Source organism: Squalius cephalus (genome assembly GCF_949319135.1).
Source record: "Squalius cephalus genome assembly, chromosome: 15".
Classification (NCBI taxonomy): Eukaryota; Metazoa; Chordata; class Actinopteri; order Cypriniformes; family Leuciscidae; genus Squalius; species Squalius cephalus.
This window is the reverse complement of record NC_137136.1, coordinates 6091028-6114454: the sequence shown is the minus strand read 5'-3', so window position 1 is coordinate 6114454 and position 23427 is coordinate 6091028. Positions and strand designations below refer to the sequence as shown.

Here is a 23427-nt window from a genome sequence, read left to right as displayed (position 1 = left end):
GCCTTAGGCTGGGCTGGGACATACCCTGTTCCAACCTTCACAGCAGCGCACGTCGCTCTCTTTACACTTCCTTGTGTGCTTAGCGCTGATTTCTTTATGCTTTCCCTTTCTCCTAGCATTATTGAACAACTATTTGAGTATGAGGCATTTTACTGCCAAAACAGTGATGTAAATTTACATCAGCCAGAAAGACACATTTTTTCCACCCAGCCTTGGTACAGGATGCGAAGCAGTTTTTATGAAGAGTTAACGTACATGCATTCAGATTTGATATGTGTTGCATACATTTGCACAAACCTATAATAAGCAGGAGAATGAAAGAATTAGAAATTAAGAATGAAAAAGGTGAAAATTAGAGCTCTTAACATGATTGCACCATCCCAGGCATATTATTCACATTGAATAAATACACATTATAGTCTGATATATTCATGTTAAATAATAATAATAATAAACATACACACACATAATTATGCAAAATTCCAATGCACTTGATATACAAGATGTTTTTGTGTCAGAATTAATACACACATTTAACTTTAACATATTAACTAGTACCATTCAAACTTTTATTCAGTAAAGATGCATTAAATTGATCAAAAGTGACATTAAAGACATTAATAATGTTACAAAAGATTACTATTTCAAATTGATACTGTTTTTTTCTCTTCATCGAAGGATCCTGAAAAAAAATCCGGGTTTCCACAAAAATATGAAGCAGCACAGCTGTTCTCAATTTCAATAATAAATGTATGATAATAATAATAAATGTTTCTTGAGCAGCAAATCATCATATTAGAATGATTTCTGAAGGATCATGTGACACTGAAGACTGGAGTAATGATGCTGAAAATTCAGCTTTGCATCACAGAAATAAATCCCATTTTAAAATATAATAAAATAGAAAACAGTTATTTAATAATATTTCACAATATTAATGTTTTTACTGTATTTTTGATCAAATAAATACAGCATTGGTGAGCATGAGACCAAACTTCTTGCATACTTCTTTCAAAAACATTAAAAAAATCTTTCTGACCCCAAACGTTTGAACAGTAGTGTATATTTATAAATATTGTTTAAACATCTGAAAGCTGATGCTTTTATGTCAAGTTTCTAAAGCACAAAAGGAACCACAAATTATTATTGTTTTTTATTAAAAAATTATGTCTTTATTTCAGTATTTAAAAGGCATATATTAAGGGTGCAACATTTCGATTTGTTGAAAAAGAAAAAGCAGTCAGATTACTGTATGTCAAAGGTCAGAATTTCTATATTGTACATATATTCATATCAGCTACTTTCATGAACAGAAAAATAAGAATATTATAGAATAAGAGCTAAATTGTTCGACGTTTATTGTCTATTTGACAGGCTTAACGGGCTACTAAATTACAAAACAAATGTATTCAGAAGGTTATGGTACAAAATCTGGATAACAATATAGCAGCTTATAAAATTAGACATAAACTTGAATTAAACAGTGCATTGCATAGTCAAGAAGCTATTCATATATGTACATCAATATAAGCAACAATACTGACTGCCACAGCAATGAGTTTATTCATTCTGCTCTCTAAACCAGTCTTTGGTTTGTATCTTATCAATGCGTAACACAGAAAAGAAGAGAAAATAAAATACATGTAAAATGAAGTGTGTAGTTTTCATTAAACATTTTCACTGTGTTGGCCATTTAAATTTACAAAACCCATTTAAGTACATATTTTATCATGGCACATTTCACAGGCCTGTATTATTCAGCAAAAACCTACTTATAAGTTCATAAAGATTTGACTTACAGTATATGCCTTATTATGTAGCATACTGTACTGTACCTGTGCCACTAGTAAACAAAATTGAGATAAATACTGTAGATTGAGATAAAGTCCTTGTCATATTTAGGATTAGGATAAAATAAATTGTATTTTTCTTCCTGTCTGGAATCCATATAATGTCTGTTTGTACAGCTTTTTATTACTTAAAAATAAAAATAAACATTTTTCTCTTTATTTTTTTATTTTTTTTATCTGACTAGCTGAACATGACCATATATTTAATTCTTCTAGATGCCAAACACTCTGTACAAACCTGCAATAAACTAGGATAAAAATATCCTTGAATGTTTTACAAAAATATTTATTATTTCATTTATTTGTGTATATATATATATATATATATATATATATATATATATATATATATATATATACACACACACACACACACACACACACATAAATGAAATAATAAATAAAAATGTATGTCCGGCCTAGGAAAATTGACATCTTCACCCTTCATTCAAATATGGTTAAAAATTAGATTTTGTAAGCATATTGCATGTTGTGTTTGGAGTCAATTGTTTTATTTGTCATTTTTAATTTTTGGCCAGGCTGTCATACAAAGAAATTATGAATGCATGCAAAAACAAGAGAGTACCAATGGAATATTAATAATTGATTATGTTGTAGTCAGTGTCCGCTTTTTCTTGTGAGCTTGTTGTTTTTCTATGCATTTGTTTTGCATATTAAAACCTGTAGTTGTAGTTGGCCTAATAATTTTGTTAGATAAATACCTTAACCAAGTTTTGTTCTACCTTCATATTTATAATTACTAAATATTACATATTACATTATATTACATTAATTATATATATATATATATATATATATATATATATATATATATATATATATATATATATATATGGTTTATGGTTATGGTTAAATCGAACTTGTAGGGTCATTAAAAACAAATATCCCCTCAAGACATCACTTTTGGCCACTATTGTATGTGTGTGTGTGTGTGTGTGTGTGTGTGTGTGTGTGTGTGTGTGTGTGTGTGTGCATATATATATGTATATGTATATATATATGTATATGTATATGTATATGTATATGTATATGTACATATATATATATATATATATGAGCGCTATTGGGTTGAGCCAAAATTGCAAATTTGATTATCGTACTATACTTTGGAGACACGTTTTAAAAAGAAAACACATTTTATGGTAATTGCCAGCATCAGAAATGGTTCTTGACCTCCATGAGTCAGATATTGCAAAAGATATTTGTCCTTGAGACAGGTTGATCATCACAGAACATCAGATCAACATCAGACGTCTGATCTCAGCCACAGATCCGAGCAACCAATCTGACCTCAACGGGCAATATTTCAGTCTCATATAAAACATTTCTCCACTCTGAATGGCTATGGTGTAACCGCCCGTGCCATTTTGTGCACTCCTGGGGAATTCTCATACATCTATGGAGGTAAACGTGAGAGAAAAGTGAGGTAAAGTTTGTTTTAATGATATGTAGATAAGCTGATGAAAGTGTGCCGGTCATCCAGCATCACTCACCCTCATGGCTGTAGAAATCCAGGGCAGAAAGCGTGACACACGGGTGTAGACGCCGGGCTTCTTGGCCATGGCACAGCCTGTGCCCCAGCTTACCACTCCCAGCAAACGATAGCGGCTGGTCTTAGACAGGACATCCGCCGCTACAAAAGGACCACCACTGTCCCCCTGACATCATATGAGAGATGATATCATGTCAAAATCAGTGCACAATGCCACAGTAAATGGGAGCTAAGTGGGCAGCATCATGAAAAAACATTTAAAACATGCAACTTTTCTAAAAGTGTAACCACATTTATACCATTTTCTAAAACGGACTGAAACATTACACATGCTATCAGAATGATGCAGTTTTAATTCAGTAACACTTTTCAAAAAGGTTCCACATATTAGTTAACATGAACTAAAAATTAATACTTCTAAAGTATTTCTTAATCTCAGTTAATGTTACTAATACATTATTAAGATCAAACATTGTATCTGTTAATATTATTTAATGGACCAGAGCTAACATGAACTTACAATGGTTAGTTGTATTTTTATTAACTAACAGTACCTGTCAACACTCCCGTTTTTCCCAGGTTTCTCCCTTTTTTTAGCCCTATCTCCTGGACCCCTCCCGGTTTGTTATTTCTCCCGGGAAACTCCCGTAATTTGCATGGCCCAAACTCCTTTATGAATAATCGGATGGACCAATATGTTTGTCTAATGTTGACCAGTTGCCAGATCTTGTATTAAATGCATTATATTCACACAATCCACACACCATACAATTTCAACCCGTTTCACCTCAACCTGGCAACCTATAACCCAGTTGCGCAGTCGCGGAAAGTTTAACCCGAAAGCGAGCCAATAGATGGCAGGTGAAGGTGGTGTCCCCGCAAAGAAACCAAAGTACAGTTGTAAATTTCAACAATGTTGGACGCAACAATTTACGTGCATCTTACCCAGTTTTATATGTGTTTGTACCAGTGTTAAAAACTGCAGTGCAGTGTTTCTGTGATGTTTTGTTGTAATAAAATGACTTTATGAAAAATATAAAGAAATTGTAATAAATTAAGTTATGTTTTCATTTATAGGCATTGCAATGTAAATAATACACTTAACACGTGCAGTACACTTAACAGCCGCCGCCGCCACCGAACGGTCCCCGCACAAATCTCCCGGATTTTGAAAACCAAATGTTGACAGGTATGAACAGTAACGAAGATTAATAAATATGGTAACAAATTAACAAATGTATTGCTCATTGCTAGTGTTAGTTAATGTATTTACTGATGTTAACAAATGGGCCTTACTGTAAAGTGTTTGTAAGCGATTTCAGTACTGTAACTTATTTTATTACAGTTAGTGGCCAAGGCTGGTCTTCCAGAGGACCACAGCTGTCCCCGATAAGAGACAATACCATAACTGAGCTCATATCAGTTCACAGTTCCCCACAGCCACATGTACATTAGTTATGAATGTCTCCCTCTAGTGGCTGTGTGCAGCGCTGCTCAGTGATGTTCAGTCCTGGTCCTGGAGATCCACAGATCTGCACATTTTGTATGTCTCTCTTATCTGACACACTTAGTTCAGTTCACAGAGCTCTCACCTAAAGAGCTGATGATCTGAATCAGGGGGTGTAAATAAGGGGACTGTATACAGGGGGCCCAGATGCATTGGAGGGCCCATAAGGATCTCCCCGATTTCTACAGGGAGGGAATATACACCCACGCGGTAACACGAGGGGGCCAGATGCACTAAACTGTACAGGGGGTCTGCTTAACCTAGAGACACCACTGGCGGTGGGTCCCCAGGACCAGGACTGAAAACCACTGATCTAGACTGATGATGTCATAGCAGATACTGTACCTGGCAGGAGTCGGTTCCTCCCTTCTCATAACCAGCACAGAACATGGTGGTGGTGACCTGGTTGTCATAGTAATCAGGACCATTGCACACAGCATCACTGATGATGGGCACATGGGCTTCCTGGAGGACGTTGGCTTGAGTGCCTGCAAGAAGTAAAGACACGTGAAAGAGGGAGTCAGAGCGAATAACAAACAAAAGTTTATGATTTCTAGAATCCTTAAGTGAATATTGAGGGTTTTCAACCTAGTGTGTCATCTGTTGCCTTCAAGTTGTGTTAATGTTCATATTTAAAAGAAGTGTAATGCATTACACTGTTGCCTTACTTATTATAAAAAACAGTTAATAACAGTGTTGCATTGTCACTTATGGGAAGTAACTTTTGCTTTACATTTTCTCTGTTGTGACATTGGACAAGGACATATAAAAATTGTGAATGTCATGATACATTGTATCCTGTGATGTAAATGCATTTGTGTGGCAAAGGTATGGAAACACATTTATGACATTGCATGAACATTATATGCGAATATAAGCCCAAATGCATTTACACAGAAAACATTCACGATATTCACGATTATAATCTTTATAACTTTGATCCAGGCCAATTCGTTTCAGGCATGTTTCTCTTGTTTTCCATTGGTGATTCAGTTGCAAATTGGCTGTGATTATGTGCATTAATCTCATAAATATGATCATTCTGACATGACATGAAGGCTGGCATGCTGTCAATTACTAATACGTGACCCTCAGTGTTTATGAACGAACAGGTAATGTGTTTATAGTAAATGAGAGCTTAGCAGGTAAGTGGACAGCATCATGAATAATCATTTAATACATTCAACTGCTCTAAAAGTATAACCATTTTATTATCATTATATACTATATAGTATACATATATATTTATTATAGTATTATTAAAGTAATATTATTATAGTTTTATTTCATTTTGTTTTAAGTTTTAGTAATGTTATGTTCTTTTGACATGTTTTTAATATTTCTTTTTAGATTTAATTTGTATTTATTTCAGCTTTAGTTTTAGTAAATTTAAACTTAAAAAACTTAAATTAAAATGAAAAAATCTGAAATAAAATAAATTATAAGTAAATAAGTAAAATAAGTAATATTTTCAACTAATATTTACAGAATATTTTACTTTATTGCTATTTTACTTTATTACTTTATTTTACTTTATTGTATTATTTAAATTAACAAAGATTTAGTTAATAATTCCATGTGAAACAATAATTAATACTTAAGAGGAGTACTTATTATGGAAATAATATACCTAAAATACTTAATGTAATGTAACTTAAATTAATGCAATTAAACCGGCTTGGTTCAACAGACAGGCCTCAGATTTAGGCCAATTAGGACATTTAAGTATATTTTATAAACGTGCCATAATTTTTTTTTTTTTTTTTTTTAACATTATCGGTGTGAATCTTGAGACAAAACAATGGCACTGAAATATTTTAAGTATATTTGCCAGTGCAAATTGCTTTCAGTTAAAACAGTTCAAACATGCATTTTAGTCTGGGACTAGGCTAAAGAAAACCAGGGATACAAGTGCGCTGCATAATTCAATACTATTAAGTATTAACTATTACTATTAATTAAGGGATAACAGCACTGGAATGATGTGATAGAATCAAACTCAATAAACATAATCAGATATTCCCCCACCAAGAAAAGTATTTTATACTAAAGAATTTTATACTAAAAAAGTGCTTTTATGTGTTTAAAAGTACTAAAAAAAGTCTATGTTTATAGAAACTGAGGGAAGTTGAAATTATTGTCTTGTAACTGACAGAAGTTCGCACACGTGGTTAATACGCTGATTTCACGCAGCCGCCATTTTGAAATCGAAAGTGAGGCTCCGGTGGGATAAACCCCGGAAGTAAAGATAAACAACAATGCCTTTGGACTACCAACCTGAAGCTGCTGCCGCGATTTACACTATTGGATGTTAATATCCAATATAGGATATGTATATAGTTCATTCCTGCTTCTTTTTTTACTTTCTGAATTATATAAAAAAAATATTTTATTTATAAATGAATTTCACTGTATATAGTCTAAAGTATAAAAGAAATGTATGTACAGTTTTAGAATTGACACAACATCATTAAACACAACAATACGCCATCGCATTCACAACTCTCCTGTGATTAAAGGCGACACTTCCGGTTTTCTTCCCACCGGAGCCTCGCTTTCGATTTTAAAATAACGGCTGCGTAAAATCAGCGTATTCAAGCACAACAGCACTCACACAGGTCACTGACACAAAGGTCAAAGAGACAGAGACAGTCTCGAGTTCCAGGTAAAGATGATAAACACTGTAATACGGCACAACAGTGACCTTTAAATAAAGACAGAATGAGACATTACTAACCATAATACTCCATGTTACCCCAGCCAGTTACTGTACCTATCTGCCCATCCGCCAAACGCTGGCCGTAGGTCGGAAGACACACTGGCTGTATATAATCTAAAACACCAAAAGAGATTATGTCAGCTGGGGAAGGAAAACAGTTTCACACACAGTCATTCACAATTCTCACGCTCTATTTCCTTTGACCTCGTGTAGCTCTGCCCTTTTTTAGCGCCGCGCTTATTGTGTTCCGTCGTCCAGTTTGTATTTCCACAGCATGAAGGTAAGATCTTATGGATTTATAAATACACCGCTCTTTTTAAAATCTTCTACTGATATCTGTTATTCGCTTCAAACTTTGCAATGCCCACGATAACTCTGTCTGACGCACCCACCGCTAGCTTAGCTTAGCACAAAGACTGGAGGTAAATGGCTCCAGCTAGCATACTGCTGTTATTATGTAAATGTTGCTGTTATTTTGTCACTTATTGGGAGCAGTATGCTAGCTGGAGCCATTTACCTCCAGTCTTTGTGCTAAGCTAGGCTAGCGGTGGGTGCGTCAGACAGAGTTACGGCATGCACGGAGATGAAAAGGGTATGTATGGACTCATCTAACTCTAGGGGATAAGGTGAATAAGCTAAAGTCCCAAAAAGTCGGCGTGTTTCATTAACTCTACAATAAGAAGATCCACTTCACCAGCTAATTACTCTTCGACAGCAATAGAAAGAGAGTTACCGCGAAAACAGTAGTTCAAAAACAAGGTTCTCTGTTGTGGAAAAAAGGTTCATTCGATTTTTTAAAAATATTCTTCACACTAAGAAAAAATAGGTTCTTTTAAGAACTGTTTGCTAAAAGGTTATTTACGAACCAAAAAATGGTTCTTCTATTGCATCACTGCGACCCAAACCCCCCCCCCCCCACCACCCCCTTTGACTTTAATTCTTTGAGAGCAAAATCTTTTCAGAATAAAATCCAAAATGTTTCCTTTCAACATTCTGTTTAACTATACAGAAAACTGTGAATATGAGCAAAAGCTTTGTCCTTCAGGAAAAGTACTGTCTTTTGTTTCGACTCAAGGCCGCGTGGAAATAGAGGAGCTTTGTTCTCAGGACGAGCAACCTGAGACCAGAGGGAGGTTTTACTATAATGCTGTGTGTTCACCCAGACAGGCCTGTAACATACCACTACTACCTAATGAAAAACACCTCAAAACAAACTCCAATTAAACTGCTGCTAGCAAAGTCCTTGTTACACAGAGACATATCTTACCTTTGTGTTAAGATGTTATTTACTGTAATATTTAAAAGACACTTTTATTCAGAGTGGTTAAAGCAAACGTTTCCGATCATTTTTCTGTCCACACCAAAAGCAAAGAGGCAGCCAATCAGAACAAATCGGATATTTAATATGTATTTACATGGAGCCAGATTTTGGCCAAGGAAATTTCAATGTGCATATATTTCCTAAGTTACACTTTATTTTAATGGTCCTTAAAAATTCGGTTGTCTATAAGTAACGTTGCACCTACATGCCGACTAATTCTCATTAGAGTTATTAGAAAACTGTTAGGTTATAGGGTTAGTAAAATAAGTTGACTTGCAAACTACTTATAGTCAGTAAATGTCTGTTGGGGAGAGAAATAAAGTGTTAGCAGATATTACAGTCTAATAATACTCTAATGACATGTAGATGCAATGTTACTTATAGTCAACAAAATGTATAAAGAGGACCATCAAAATAAAGTGTTACCATTTTCTGTAGTTTAGTGTAAAAACTCACCAGTGAACTGCAGTGGTTTTGTCAGCGCCAGGACTGCAATGTCACGGCTGTTGTCGTCAATGTTGGCGTCGACGAAGGGCAGGTAGCTGCTGTGGTAGACAACAGTCTTCACCTCGGCAATCACAACGTTCTTACGGATGGGAGTGTTGTAGATCGATCCCATCAGAACACGCCAGCGTGACACGTGGCGATACCTCCTGAGGATACAAGCCTGACAGTGAGATCTTGCAGATAGATAGATGGAGATGTTTTTTTTAGCTTGTTGTTATCATGTTGCTAACATGTTTTAACACATTGCTAGCATGTTTTAGCATGGTTTTAAAGATATAGGCCTACAATGAAAGATGGAAAGACAGACGTTGCTACTCATTTTAGCATGGAGCTAGCATAGCTTGCTTAGAAGTTGTTCACATGGAGCTATAGCTTGTTTTAACCTGTTTCTAGAAGTTTTTAACATGCTGTTAACATGTTTTAATACATTGCTAGCATGTTTTAGCATGGTTTTAAAGCCATGCAATCTGTAAGATAGACAGCTAGATATATGTTGCTACCCTATTTAACATGGAGCTAGCTTGTTTCTAAAAGTTTTTAACATGTTTTAACATATTGCTAGCATGTATTAGTACAGTAAAAATTAAATATCAAGCCACCTTCATTTATATAGCGCTTACTATTGTTTCAAAGCAGCTTTACAGTGATATTAAGAAATTAATGCAACAAAGATTGTTTTGGCTGTAAATCAGATCTAGAAGAAAGACATTGTCCAGCTTAAGTAAGTTTTTGATTGATTCATTTCCGTTGTAAAAATCATTAGTTATTAATTTGGGGGCTGCTTACACAACACAATTTTCAACTGAAAACCGAAAACTTTTAATGCGTTCTGGACATTCGAGAATATGGGTGTAAAATGTGTGTCACTCACTCAGGAAAGCAGTGTGCAGCACTGACAATCCAGCGATCGGAAATGATGGATCCACCGCATTGGTGAACTCCATCATACTGTAAGCTGACCTGCCACGGCCACGAACCCTGGCGAGCATCGACACCCCCCACGATCCGCTCTTCAGGCAGCATACGACGACCACAGTCTACGGCGATAGAGAGTCAACAGATCATGTAGCCTAGTCGCGGTGAAGAAATATTCTAAATGCTACAAAATGAGTTGTAGCACTTACCCTGACAAATCACCTCTAGTATCTGACCTTTGTCACATTTACTGAAACAGAAATGAAACATCAGAATGTTTTAGAGAGATTAAGACTATTGCAACCAGTTCTTAGCTTTTTTAAAAATAATCTTATTACAATTTAAAATCACTGTTTTCTATCTGAATGTATTTAAAAATGTAACTTATTAATGATGCAAAGCTGCATTTTCAGCATCATTACTCCAGTCTTCAGTGTCACATGATCCTTCAGAAATCATTGAAAACGATGATAGCTACACTATAACATTCAAATGTTTGGGGTAAGTAATTTGGTAATGTTACAAAAGATTTCTATTTCAAATAAATGCTGTTCTTTTGAACTTTCTGTGAATCAAAAAATCCTGAAAAAATGTCACAGTTTCCACAAAAATATTAAGCATATTTATTAAATGTTTTCAAAACGGATAACAGTAAGAATCATTATTAATAACTGAGCAGCAAATCAGCATATTAGAATGATTTCTGAAGGATCATGTGACACTGAAGACTGGAGTAATGATGCTGAATGCTGAAAATTCAGCTTTGATCACAGGAATTAAATGCTGAAAGAAAGAAAAACGAGTAAATTTAAATTGTAATAATATTCGCAATATTACTGTTTTTATTGTATTTGTGATCAAATAAAAGCCTGGTTGAGCATAAAAGACTTCATATCAGAATTATCAGAATTGTTATAAAATCATAATTATTCAAAGATCAAGAGAGCGGCCAGAAAGTGTATTTCTCCCTTGATGGCCATTGCAAGCAACATATTAAATCACAAATATTTCAATATATTATAGATATTTTTTTTGTTGTTGTTGTTGTTTTTAAACCAGTTTTGGTAGACTATTTAAAATGCAAAATGTATAGCTTGCTATAGAGAATGCTAACTGAGAGCTTTCTCCAGGTATTATAGTCCCCCTTGGTGCAAACAATGGCTAAAGGGGAACTGTTTGAAAGTTTTTTTTTTTTTTATTTAATTTGGTGATGTTCATGGCGCATATATTTATATTTAATCATATGAAAAGGTAATGTCTTACCAAGGATAGAGGGCTGTTTTTATCTTCTTCCCGTATGTTAACTCACTATCTTTCACGCAGAAAAAATCTCGCTCACCACCATTGTCAGGAGCACATGTGGCTGAGACATTTACTGCACTGAATGGAAAGAAAAAATGCAAATCAAGACATAACTAAAACAGTGATGAATTCCAGTCAACAATTGAATCTGGCTTGACTAAATGAATGTCTATACCTGAGAAACAGTGAGCCTGGCTTGACTAAATGAATGTCTATACCTGAGAAACAGTGAGCCTGGCTTGACTAAATGAATGTCTATACCTGAGAAACAGTGAGTCTGGCATGCTTTTTTGTTACCTGATGAAGCCCATCTCCTCACAGCTGATGTTGGCGATGAGCTGGTTGACGCTGGACGAGCAGACGTGTCTCCATCTCCGCTGGGTGGAGTCGAACACTCTCAGCCTCTGGTCAGCTGCACTCACCTGCACTGCAGGACATAATGAAGACAGTCCGTGGGTCCATACTATTTTAGATTTATATATATTTAGTAGACTTTTTTCAAAAAAACAAAAATGACCTATGTATAATAATTAGGGGTGTAACGATGCCCTAGTGTCACGATTCGATACATATCACAATACTGAACTCACGATACTATATAATTACGATACTCCAAGACATATGGTAAAAGGTTAACAATAAATGTTCTGTTGATTAAAATGCTAAATTTGGTATTATTGTGGGTGTAAATGAATAGAATTGGACTTGGTGCTGGTAACCCAATTCACAGGACAATAGAGACACCAGAATAAAAATATTCATGATTCTGAAGTGGAAAATACAGAATTATTTTAGATTTCATTGACTAGATATATTTAAAATAATGTAGGCCACTTTTTACTGGTAACATGAGACATTTGGAATGATCAGGATCCACAAATATTCCTCCATTGCATTAATATAAATTATATTCAACATTATATATAGTAGTTTAATGTAGTACTGACACTAATTGTATTTTGGGTGAACTATACACAATACATATTGTCACTATCCACAATACATATTGTTGCATTTTTGTATTGCGATATATTGTGACATGATATATTGTTACACCCCAAATAATAATATTATTTAAAGCTGCAGTACGTAGTTTTTTTCTCTTTGTCGCCATCTCTGTTCGAAATCTGCAATTGCAGTTATTCTCAGAATTATTAACTTTACGTGGGTTGTGCCTCGGCACGGCACAGCGCGGATTAATCCAATGTTTTGAGGAGAATGTGCGGCTGTCAGTCGCCGCCGGTGTGGATACTGTCATTCGCAATCACAGATTCTACTTTTTGGAAATATGAACAACATAAGAATTCTCACTGGAAAATGTCATCTGAACAAGTAACATCCACTTTTGTTCTGACCAACTAAGGGAAAAAAAGCATTGCAGTAAATCGCGCTGATTAAATCTAACGATCTCTTATCATATCACCGTACAAATTATACTTTGTTCTCAAATTGTTAATGTTTACAACATCAGAACTGCATGACTACATTTAATGACCTTCCGATATTTATCCTTGTTTTCGCGGTTGCAGTCTCTTTTTTTCTGTAGCCACTCCGAAGTCTGAAGTCTTTTGCATTTTACAACGGGTGAATCTTCAGTTGTCACTGGTGATTGTCGTTTCAACCTTTCTGGATCCGCCATCAAATTGATAAGTTTATTTATATCAAGTGTTGTGAGAAAAGGCTCTAAATCTCCACCTCCAGCATCCTCACACTCATAGCCTACTAGCCTAGACTCCTTCTTTATGTGAACAGATGTGACGTAATGACGCAAAGACATGCTCGAATTTCCCGCAGAAATCCACCAGTTCCACTGGATTTAAAAACTTTATTACAAGCTTACCGTTTTGAATCGAGCTATGGCAAGCAGATAGTTTATTTTGGATAATTTTTAACCCAAAAAAGTTACGGACTGCAGCTTTTAAATATACTATTAATATATTTAAATGTAATTAAAAATGAGCAATGCTTACCATCAAATAATCCAGTATCTTCTGTTGTTCTAAGATATGTGACTGAAAATCAAACAAACAGAACAAGTGTAATGAGTCTCTGGAGAGACTGCAGTATTCCATTAAATCAGCAGTTCCTAGAAGCAAACTGGAACGACCCGAAAGTCTTACCAAGGGCCCAGATTGCGGCTCCCAGTCCCCCCAGTATGATCAAGATCACGGCTACCGCAGCGACCACACGATACGGACTGAAGATGGTCATCCCTGGACTTCCTGTAGGACAGAAACCAACAGGACAGTACATGTATTTAATGCAGTAATGTGAGATTTTTGAATGTTAAATTACATGCTTGTGAGCAAACACATAAATCATGACAAAGCTGATGAAAAGAACAGAACCATGAACAAAATCAATAGTCCAAAGTCATCAATTCCTCTCTGCTAAAGTAAACGGGACTGAATCTCAATGTCAAGATCAGCTCTCTCTCCACACACGCACACACACACACACACATTGTGTTTCCATGTTTTATGAGGACATTCCATAGACATAATGATTTGTATACTGTACAAACTGTAATTTCATTCTCTTAACCCTAAACCTACCCATCACAGAAAACTTTCTGCATTTTCAAAAAGCATCACTTATTATGATTTCTAAGCTGTTTTCCTGATACCAAAAAATTTCCCCACAATGACAAGGATTTTGGGTATTGCCATCTCTGTGGGGACATTTTATCCACATAACATAGAGTATACCTGGACCACACACACACACGCACATAGAGAGAGAGAGAGAGAGAGAGAGAGCAGTGTCAGCATGTTCCTAGACAAAATAGATGTAACCATGTCAGTGTTATTGACCAATGCCAAAAAACATATAATATCCAGACCTGCATGCACTGATCATTTACAAGTTCTACCATTTACAAGCCCTACTTTATTATCAATCAATATCTCAATCAATAGCCATTATCATCCTAGATAAAACACCCACCGAATATAAATATGACTTTGAAATACATATGATTTGTGTATCCTGCTTCGCAGATGTTTATTCTGAGAAAAACACCCTAATAATCTCACATGTGTCTCTTTTAGAGTTTCAGAGGATCTCAACAATGATTGGAAAGATCATTGTTGATTGGAAAGAACAATGATTGCCAAGATATGGAAACAAAAGTTATGAAATATGAAAACACGCATCCCTAAATTATGTATTCAAACCATTAATAAAATATAAAAAAATTATATATTAATAGCATTTGCTCTTTTTTTTGGCTACTGTCTTATTTTTTTTAAATTGTTTGCTTCTCCTAATGAATTTATTCTTGACGTGAAAGAATCCAATAACAGTAGAAACAGAGAAGGGGAAAAAAAAGAATAATATTTCCTTTTCAATAAATCAAAATTATAAAGTTTAAAGAAAATAATATATTTTTATTATTATAATATAATTTATTATATTAATATTTAACATTGATTTAAAAATATATATTATTTCTGAATTGTTGTTTTTATTGCCTTGCCATATTGTCCTTAAACTTAACTTAATGGGCACATTTTTCTTCATTTTCACTTGTAAGTGTACATTTTGATTTCTTTTACTTTTATTAAAAATCATAATAGGTGGCTTTCCTGCAAGTGCTTGATGCTAAAAGTGTAAAATACTGTCATAGGTAAAAAAAAAAAAATCATATTTTTAAGGAAATAATATTCAGTTTTAGATTTCATGAGCTCAAAAATAGCAACCTCTGAGCAATAATACAGGCCAGAATCAAACCTGCATCCCCAGCATTTCAAACTCACGCCTCACTGTACCAATGTGCCACGGCTCCAACCAGAATAAACTATATTCATTGACAAGACTCAATATGCTCTACCTAAAATAAACATGGATCACCAGGACCATATTCTGTGGGCTTTTTAATAATATTTAAAGACGTCCTATTGTACATTTTCATCTTCAGTGTGTAATGTTACTATTGAAAAAGGTCTGCAAAGATAACAAAGTCACTCCAAAGGAATATACTGTCGCACAACGCGTGTACACTCTGCTTATTACACACACAGGGACGTGCAGCAGCACACAAACATGCCAAATATTAAAAATTCAAGGATTACAATGTAAAAGATTATTATTGTGTACATAAAGATATGGTGGAATCCGGCTTGTCCCGTAGATGGTCTGCTTGCGCGCTTTAACCTCGCGCACAAGCTGATCCGTTTCCTTGCTAGAGAAGCGTTCAGCTTTTCCGCTTGCAAAACCTGCCTTATAAATTGCGAATCCGCCATAGCAGGAGCGCAACTGACTTTTAACGGGAATGGGAGATGAGACTCTGGGGTGCGTTTCCCGAAAGCATCGTTAGCCAACTATGGTCGCAAGTTCCGTCGTTATCAGCATAGTTCAACGATTTGGTGTTTCCCGAAACCATCGTTCCAACGAACGTTCGCAAACAGCATCGCAAACTTGTGTGGTTGGAACGACAGCTCTCGAGCTGTGGTTAGAAGCAGTTTCTAGTTTACATGAGATCTAGACTGAATAAATCCTTATCTTTAGCAAAATAAGCAAGCTGACATTCAGAACAACCCGTGTTATTTATTTAGAATACATAGCCTACAAATGTAATTTACGTCTTTTAGTTTGTCAAGAGATTTAAAGCACCGTTTTTGAAGACTGCGCATGTGCGAATGTGCTCTACTATGTAAGAACGAGCCAAATATTGAGTCTGGTAATAAAGCAAAATAACTGAGAAAAAAATAGAAATGGTCTTCAGATGCCATGTCTGTAACTTATATGACAAAACCTAGCGTTAATTCGATCTCAAACAGATTAATTAAAATAAGCTATTAGTCCACCACGTGCAAGACGTCATAAACCAACGTGGTTGAACGATACTTTGCGACATACGGTTTCGGGAAACAGTCGTGACTAGCTAGTTGATTTCTCCAATGATGCATCATACTATAGTAGTTAAGCAGCGAGCTATAGTTGTACGGGAAATGCACCCCTGATTGGTTTATTGCACGTTACGCCCAAAACACACTCATTACTCATTAAGAGAACAGAGACAACCCTATAGACCATGCGCCGGGCGTGCCAACCATTTTTCCCGTCGTTAAACAAGCAAAACTGGATTCGGATGCCCTAAGTGCACCATGCGCTTTAGACCATGTGCTTGGATCCTTAAAATAGGGCCCTTAATCTCTATATCAGTGCATACTTTTTTTTTGAATGCCCTGAAATGCCTCCATTGCAGTCTTGAGTTTTCTTCCGGGAAACGAACACGCCACAATATTCTTTATTTGAATAATTCCCGCCCAAGCCATATGCAGAAAAGGGAGGTGAGGCCTGGTTGAGTTACGTTAGTAGTGTGTTTAAACTTGCGGTTATGGGAAGGGGCGTGACATTTCCCAAACACGCTCAAAGAGGTTGACCAATCAGAACACATTGTGCTTTTCAGAAGAGAGGCTTCATAGAGACAGGAACTAAACGGGTACGTTTCCCAAAAGCATCGTTAGCCAAACTATGGTTGCAAGTTCCATTGAACTCTATTAGTAACGACAGAACTTGCGACCATAGTTGGCTTTGGGAAACGCACAACGGGAGCGTTACTGACAGACTGGGAGAGGGAGAGGGAGAGAGAGATGCAGCAACAATATGTGAAAAACAATGTGCTATTTGAATATTCAAGCATGAAAACCTATTTCAGACAGAAGCTCTGGTGTGATGATTAACAGTAAGCCCATCCAACATGCAGAGACTGTTCTGTCTGATAAGCCCAGAGCAAACAAACACACAAAACAGGTTACCGCAGCTCTGCAACAGGGCCGAACGCACAACCCTTTGCATGGGTCATAGGGACGCATTACGTAGAAACAGTCTTTATAGTATTTCAAGTATTTCTTATTCTCATTCCTCATGGTGCAAACAGGCAAATGATTTTAGACGTTTCTGTCATGAAAAGAATTGATGAAATTAAGAAATGGTGGGGAATCGGCTACTTTTCCATGATTCATTGAATTTCTAAGACCAAGAGCTGAGATAGGAATCCTATATTCTCTAACATTATTTCTTACACTACAGTATGTAAGCAGTAATGCACATGATACCCAGTCATCAGAGTAAAATAAAATCTAACATGGTCATCACTAGTGAAGTGAAATATTTATTAAGCAGTAATGACTAACTGTATTTTACCCTGCTCATTACACAATTACTTTGCCAATAAATGAATTATGAAGTTGAAACTGTTTTGTTGAACTATGTGCAAATAAAAAGATGGCAAGTGATCGAAAAGATGCAAAACTTGAACATCTACACTACCGTTTAAATGTTTGGGGTAAGTAATATTTTATTTTTTAAAGAAATTTATATTTTCATTCCTCAAAGACACATTGAATCGATCAGTAAAGATTTATAATGAATGATAAGAATCATGAAAACAATGTATTACTGTTTCAACAAGAATATTAACATTGATAATAATCAGAAATGTTTCTTGAGCAGCATATTAGAATGATTTCTGAAGGATCATGTGACACTGAAGACTGGAGTAATGATGCTGAAAATTCAGCTTCGCACCACAGGAACACATTTTTTAAAAATTTTACAAATATTTCACAATATTACTATTTTTACTGTATTTTGATTAAATAAATGCAGCCTTGGTGAGCATAAGAGACTTCTTTCAAAAACGAAACAATCCATTTGCATGAATTATGCAGTTTAGCATTCTTAAATTCCATTATTGACCATTCAGAAAGTATTTCAAAATGCATCTAAATTATGAAATAATTTATTTATCTAGATGTTGGACTGAATCTATATGAGAACTGTTGTAATTCTAGTTGTGAAACATCTTGGTCATTGATACAAACTGTAAAAAAAAAAGAGAAAAGGCAAAATGTGACCATCCAAATCTCACCGTGACTCTCAACTGACCAGTGACGTTTTCTCCAAGCCCAGCTTTGAATAGTTACATTAGAGGTCAGAACAAAACTGAAACAGTGTGATGTTTTCCTGTTTGCTGTCTCTCGTTTCATTCCTGAGGATTTCCCCACTGCCTCAGACTGTTTCTACGGCACCTGCCACGACCCATTTGACCGGAGAACAAGTAGTACTTTTGTCTGAGTGGGGGGTGTGTATGAGACAGAGCTTCTTCATGGTACACTGCTCTCTCTCTCTCTTTCTCTTTCTCTCTCTCTCTCTCTCTCCATACCTGGATGATTCATGTTTTTGCGGACAAATTAAACCATCACAAGCCCCTTTACATGGGGTTAAAAATGAACATTAGTCAGAACAAAACTGTTGTGTCAGCTCTAAAATGTTCTGTATCCACTGTAAAGGAATGTTTTGGTCTAGAACAGTGCCTCTCATTTTTAATGAGAGAATTCAAATAGATGGTCACCTGTGAGATATTAAATATGAGCAGCCAGAACGACGATAAACAAATATAGTTTTGTTTTTGCTGTAGTTCATCTAAATTTACAAGCTCACATAAAAAAATTGAACAGCATTTGTTTTTGAGAAAGATAATAAAGGTTCAGCTTTCTCAAGAGTGAATATATTTACAGTTAACCCTATAACCCTGATTTTCTTTTTATCCATTGTAAACATGAAAACAGCTGTATGGACAAATCACGTCATGTCATGTCTTGACACCTTTTGGCCTTTTGTCAAAGTGATACACTGACCAAAACAAATCGAGTACATGACCCATCACCGGCTAGCGGTTAATCTTTAACAAATCCAGTCGTCTGATGTAAAAAAAAAAAAGAGAGAGAAACAGCTCAGCACTCACCGATCTTCTTCTCTGGCATCTTTATCCAACAGAAAACTGACAAATAAGCTTGGAATGGATTCCAATGTTTCCTCCGCCAAACTTTGATTTGCTGCTTCTTTCAGACCTGGAAATGTTTCGAAAAGCTTAGAAATCATAATTTAACTGCTGTCACAGACAAATATGGGTTAAGCAAGTTAAATAAACCAAAGTGCAAACTGAGAAAAACTTCAGAGGGTTACAGACAGTGCTGTTATTAACAATCACTGTCAAACGTTTTTAACATAATGCTATAATAAAACAAATATTATTTCCCAAAATGTACCTTGTGGCATTAGTAATTAACTAAAAAACTTTCTTCATTAATATTTAAATTCAAACTTGTTTAAGTTGTAATTAATTTACCACTGCAAGATTGTAACCTTAAATGTTGTTTAATTTAAGCCAATTAAACTCAAGTTTTACATTTTAGAAGGCTTAAATGTTTTTAGTTTTGAGAGACTTAGCCCACTTTTTAATTTAAGTTTTCAAGTATTCACATTTATTTACTCAGGACATGAATCCATAGCATTTATATATATATATATATATATATATATATATATATATATATATATATATATATATATATATATATATATATATATATATATATATATATATATATATAAAGAAGAAGCAGCAGCTAACTTCACGTCCAGTTTATAATCAGTAAAATCCAATTTAACGAATTTTGTCCTAATGATCCGTTACATAAGCCCGTTACAAAAAATAAATAAATCTGGAGATGATGATTATTATCATTATATGATATAAATTGACATTTTGCAAATATATAAAAATGAATGTCTTTTATTTCTAGTTGTCACTAATGCTCATAATAGTAAAAAAAAAAAAAAAAAAAACAGTTTTCACTTTTACCTCTCCACTACAGGTCTTTGGATAAATTTTTGAAGTAGAAATAAAGAGATGAAGGGGTAAATCAGATGTTTCCTCCAAATATCCGCGCTGACATTTCCCTTTCCCCGGAGTCCTACGCTCTTTTCTTGTTTGTTAAATGACTCTCTTCTCCTCACTCTCTCTCTGCTCTCTCTGTGCTGTTCGCTGGAGTGGAAACCTCCCTCTTCCGGTCAGCAGAGAGTCTCAGCGAAGCGCAGGTGTGTGTGAAGGTGCGCGCGCGCGCTACAGGTGAATCTGTGTGCGCGCACCTCATCTCTCAGGAGCAGCTCATCTGATGAAGCACGTCATGGAGCGATACGACTGCGACTAAAGCATAACCAATAATACAGCCATATACAGAACATGATACCATATGTGTCACACATTTACCATATGGTATCATGTTCTGTACATGGCTGTCAAGATAGCTACACACATTATTATGTGCACATAAACACTGATCCTTCAAACTGAATAACAATAATAAATATAAAAAGAATGTGAAAAGATGTAAAAAAAAAATTTTTTTTTAAATCTTACCTTTTTTTATATATTATTAATAACTACAAATAACATGAATAATAATTATAATATTATTTATATATATATATATATATATATATATATATATATATATATATATACTGTATATAGTATATATAAACAACTATACACTCACCTAAAGGATTATTAGGAACACCTGTTCAATTTCTCATTAATGCAATTATCTAATCAACCAATCACATGGCAGTTGCTTCAATGCATTTAGGGGTGTGGTGGTCAAGACAATCTCCTGAACTCCAAACTGAATGTCAGAATGGGAAAGAAAGGTGATTTAAGCAATTTTGAGCGTGGCATGATTGTTGGTGCCAGAGGGTCCGGTCTGAGTATTTCACAATCTGCTCAGTTACTGGGATTTTCACGCACAACCATTTCTAGGGTTTACAAAGAATGGTGTGAAAAGGGAAAAACATCCAGTATGCGGCAGTCCTGTGGGCGAAAATGCCTTGTTGATGCTAGAGGTCAGAGGAGAATGGGCCGACTGATTCAAGCTGATAGAAGAGCAACTTTGACTGAAATAACCACTCGTTACAACCGAGGTATGCAGCAAAGCATTTATGAAGCCACAACACGCACAACCTTGAGGCGGATGGGCTACAACAGCAGAAGACTCCACCGGGTACCACTCATCTCCACTACAAATGGGAAAAAGAGGCTACAGTTTGCACGAGCTCACCAAAATTGGACAGTTGAAGACTGGAAAAATGTTGCCTGGTCTGATGAGTCTCGATTTCTGTTGAGACATTCAGATGGTAGAGTCAGAATTTGGCGTAAACAGAATGAGAACATGGATCCATCATGCCTTGTTACCACTGTGCAGGCTGGTGGTGGTGGTGTAATGGTGTGGGGGATGTTTTCTTGGCACACTTTAGGCCCCTTACTGCCAATTGGGCATCGTTTAAATGCCACGGCCTACCTGAGCATTGTTTCTGACCATGTCCATCCCTTTATGACCACCATGTACCCATCCTCTGATGGCTACTTCCAGCAGGATAATGCACCATGTCACAAAGCTCGAATCATTTCAAATTGGTTTCTTGAACATGACAATGAGTTCACTGTACTAAAATGGCCCCCACAGTCACCTGGGGCCTCATTTATAAAGCTTGCGTACGCACAAAACGGGGCTGAAAACATGCGTACGCCAGTTCCTGCTCAAAAGGTGGGATTTATAAAGAAAAACTTGACGGGAAAATTTGCGCACCTGCAAGCAAACTCTGACCCATGCGTACGAACGTTTTGGAGATGGAGCACTTTGGCGACACCGATGGTGAGCTGGAGTTAAATGTATTTTTGGTCACTTTTATACAGAAAATCTAAAGAAAATTAAACATATACAGAAAGATTATACAAATACAATTTCAATCACCAAGCCTGTCACTTGAAGCAAATATCCATTCCTTCTTAAATGTCCGCGGCAGCGAGCGTGTTGAGCCGTTTAGTGAAACTGACGCAAATAACAGTTTAAATAAATAAAATACTTCTGATATAAACATTTATTATTTATTTATATAACATTATAACATTTATTAACATTTATATTAAATAGGCCTATCTGTTTCCATTAAAAATATAAATCAATTAAAAATACAATTCGGCAAGTGGAAAAGATTGAGAAAAACTTTCTCTGAAATGTATTTTACACTATTTGATTTATGTAGGCTATTCAAAAACAAGGCAAGGATAGACAACTACTTGATTTGTATTAATGTAATGTTTCTTGTACCGTTTATATCATTTGCATATGATTATTCATCCACGTGATAACGTTAAAGTTATCACATGGATGAATAATCATATGCAAATGATATGTAGATGAGGATCTGCATAGTAAAACTAGCCGTTGTAAGCTCCATATATGGTTATTTCGGCTGGAGACGCATGTACGCACAATCTTCCGCTGACTGGGATTTATAAAGTGAATTCTGCGCAGGTTCTGGCGTACGCACGGTTTTATAAGTCTGAATATTTTTTGCGTACGCCATTTTTGGCTTTCGGGCGCACGTACACTTTTAGTAAGGTTCCTACGCACAGTTTTATAAATGAGGCCCCAGATCTCAACCCAATAGAGCATCTTTGGGATGTGGTGGAACGGGAGCTTCGTGCCCTGGATGTGCATCCCACAAATCTCCATCAACTGCAAGATGCTATCCTATCAATATGGGCCAACATTTCTAAAGAATGCTTTCAGCACCTTGTTGAATCAATGCCACGTAGAATTAAGGCAGTTCTGAAGGTGAAAGGGGGTCAAACACAGTATTAGTATGGTGTTCCTAATAATCCTTTAGGTGAGTGTATATACTATATATATCTTCTTTAGATGTGCCATATATGCCATAAACACATCAAATATTAAGTAATATTAATTTTAAATTGTTTAAATGTATTAGTAATAGATTGTAGTTGCTCATAAAATAACATAACATGGGACGTACAGTATGTTACAAAAATAAAGCATGCACCACATGAAAAAAGGAACAAACAAAAAATGTAAAAGGGAACATAGGAAGAAATGAAAGTAAATGACGACAGAGGAGGAGGAGGAACTCAAAACCAGACAA

At 35.6% G+C, this 23427-nt stretch overlaps 1 protein-coding gene across 1 annotated transcript; it reads right to left on the bottom strand.

The window, feature by feature from the left end:
* Window positions 1-2960: 2960 nt before the first annotated feature.
* On the bottom strand, window positions 2961-20457 carry hpn (hepsin). The gene is made up of 13 exons (XM_079895271.1): window positions 20288-20457; window positions 19388-19493; window positions 13755-13856; window positions 13605-13646; window positions 11932-12061; window positions 11596-11712; window positions 10542-10582; window positions 10289-10454; window positions 9367-9563; window positions 7608-7703; window positions 5216-5358; window positions 3365-3529; window positions 2961-3267 (listed from the first exon to the last, which is right to left on the bottom strand). Exons 2-13 carry the CDS (start codon window positions 19404-19406, stop codon window positions 3214-3216), a joined length of 1272 nt encoding a protein of 423 aa, XP_079751397.1. The 5' UTR covers window positions 19407-19493; window positions 20288-20457; the 3' UTR covers window positions 2961-3213.
* Window positions 20458-23427: the final 2970 nt, after the last annotated feature.

What these genes read in the sequence shown, in the direction of transcription:
- hpn (XM_079895271.1), bottom strand. An exon ending in AAAACAGCCCTCTATCCTTG is followed by an intron (nt 10,583 to 11,595) that starts GTAAGACATTAC and finishes TTTCTGTTTCAG; the next exon opens with TAAATGTGACAAAGGTCAGA. An exon ending in GGGTAACATGGAGTATTATG is followed by an intron (nt 5,359 to 7,607) that starts GTTAGTAATGTC and finishes TACTTCTTGCAG; the next exon opens with GCACTCAAGCCAACGTCCTC.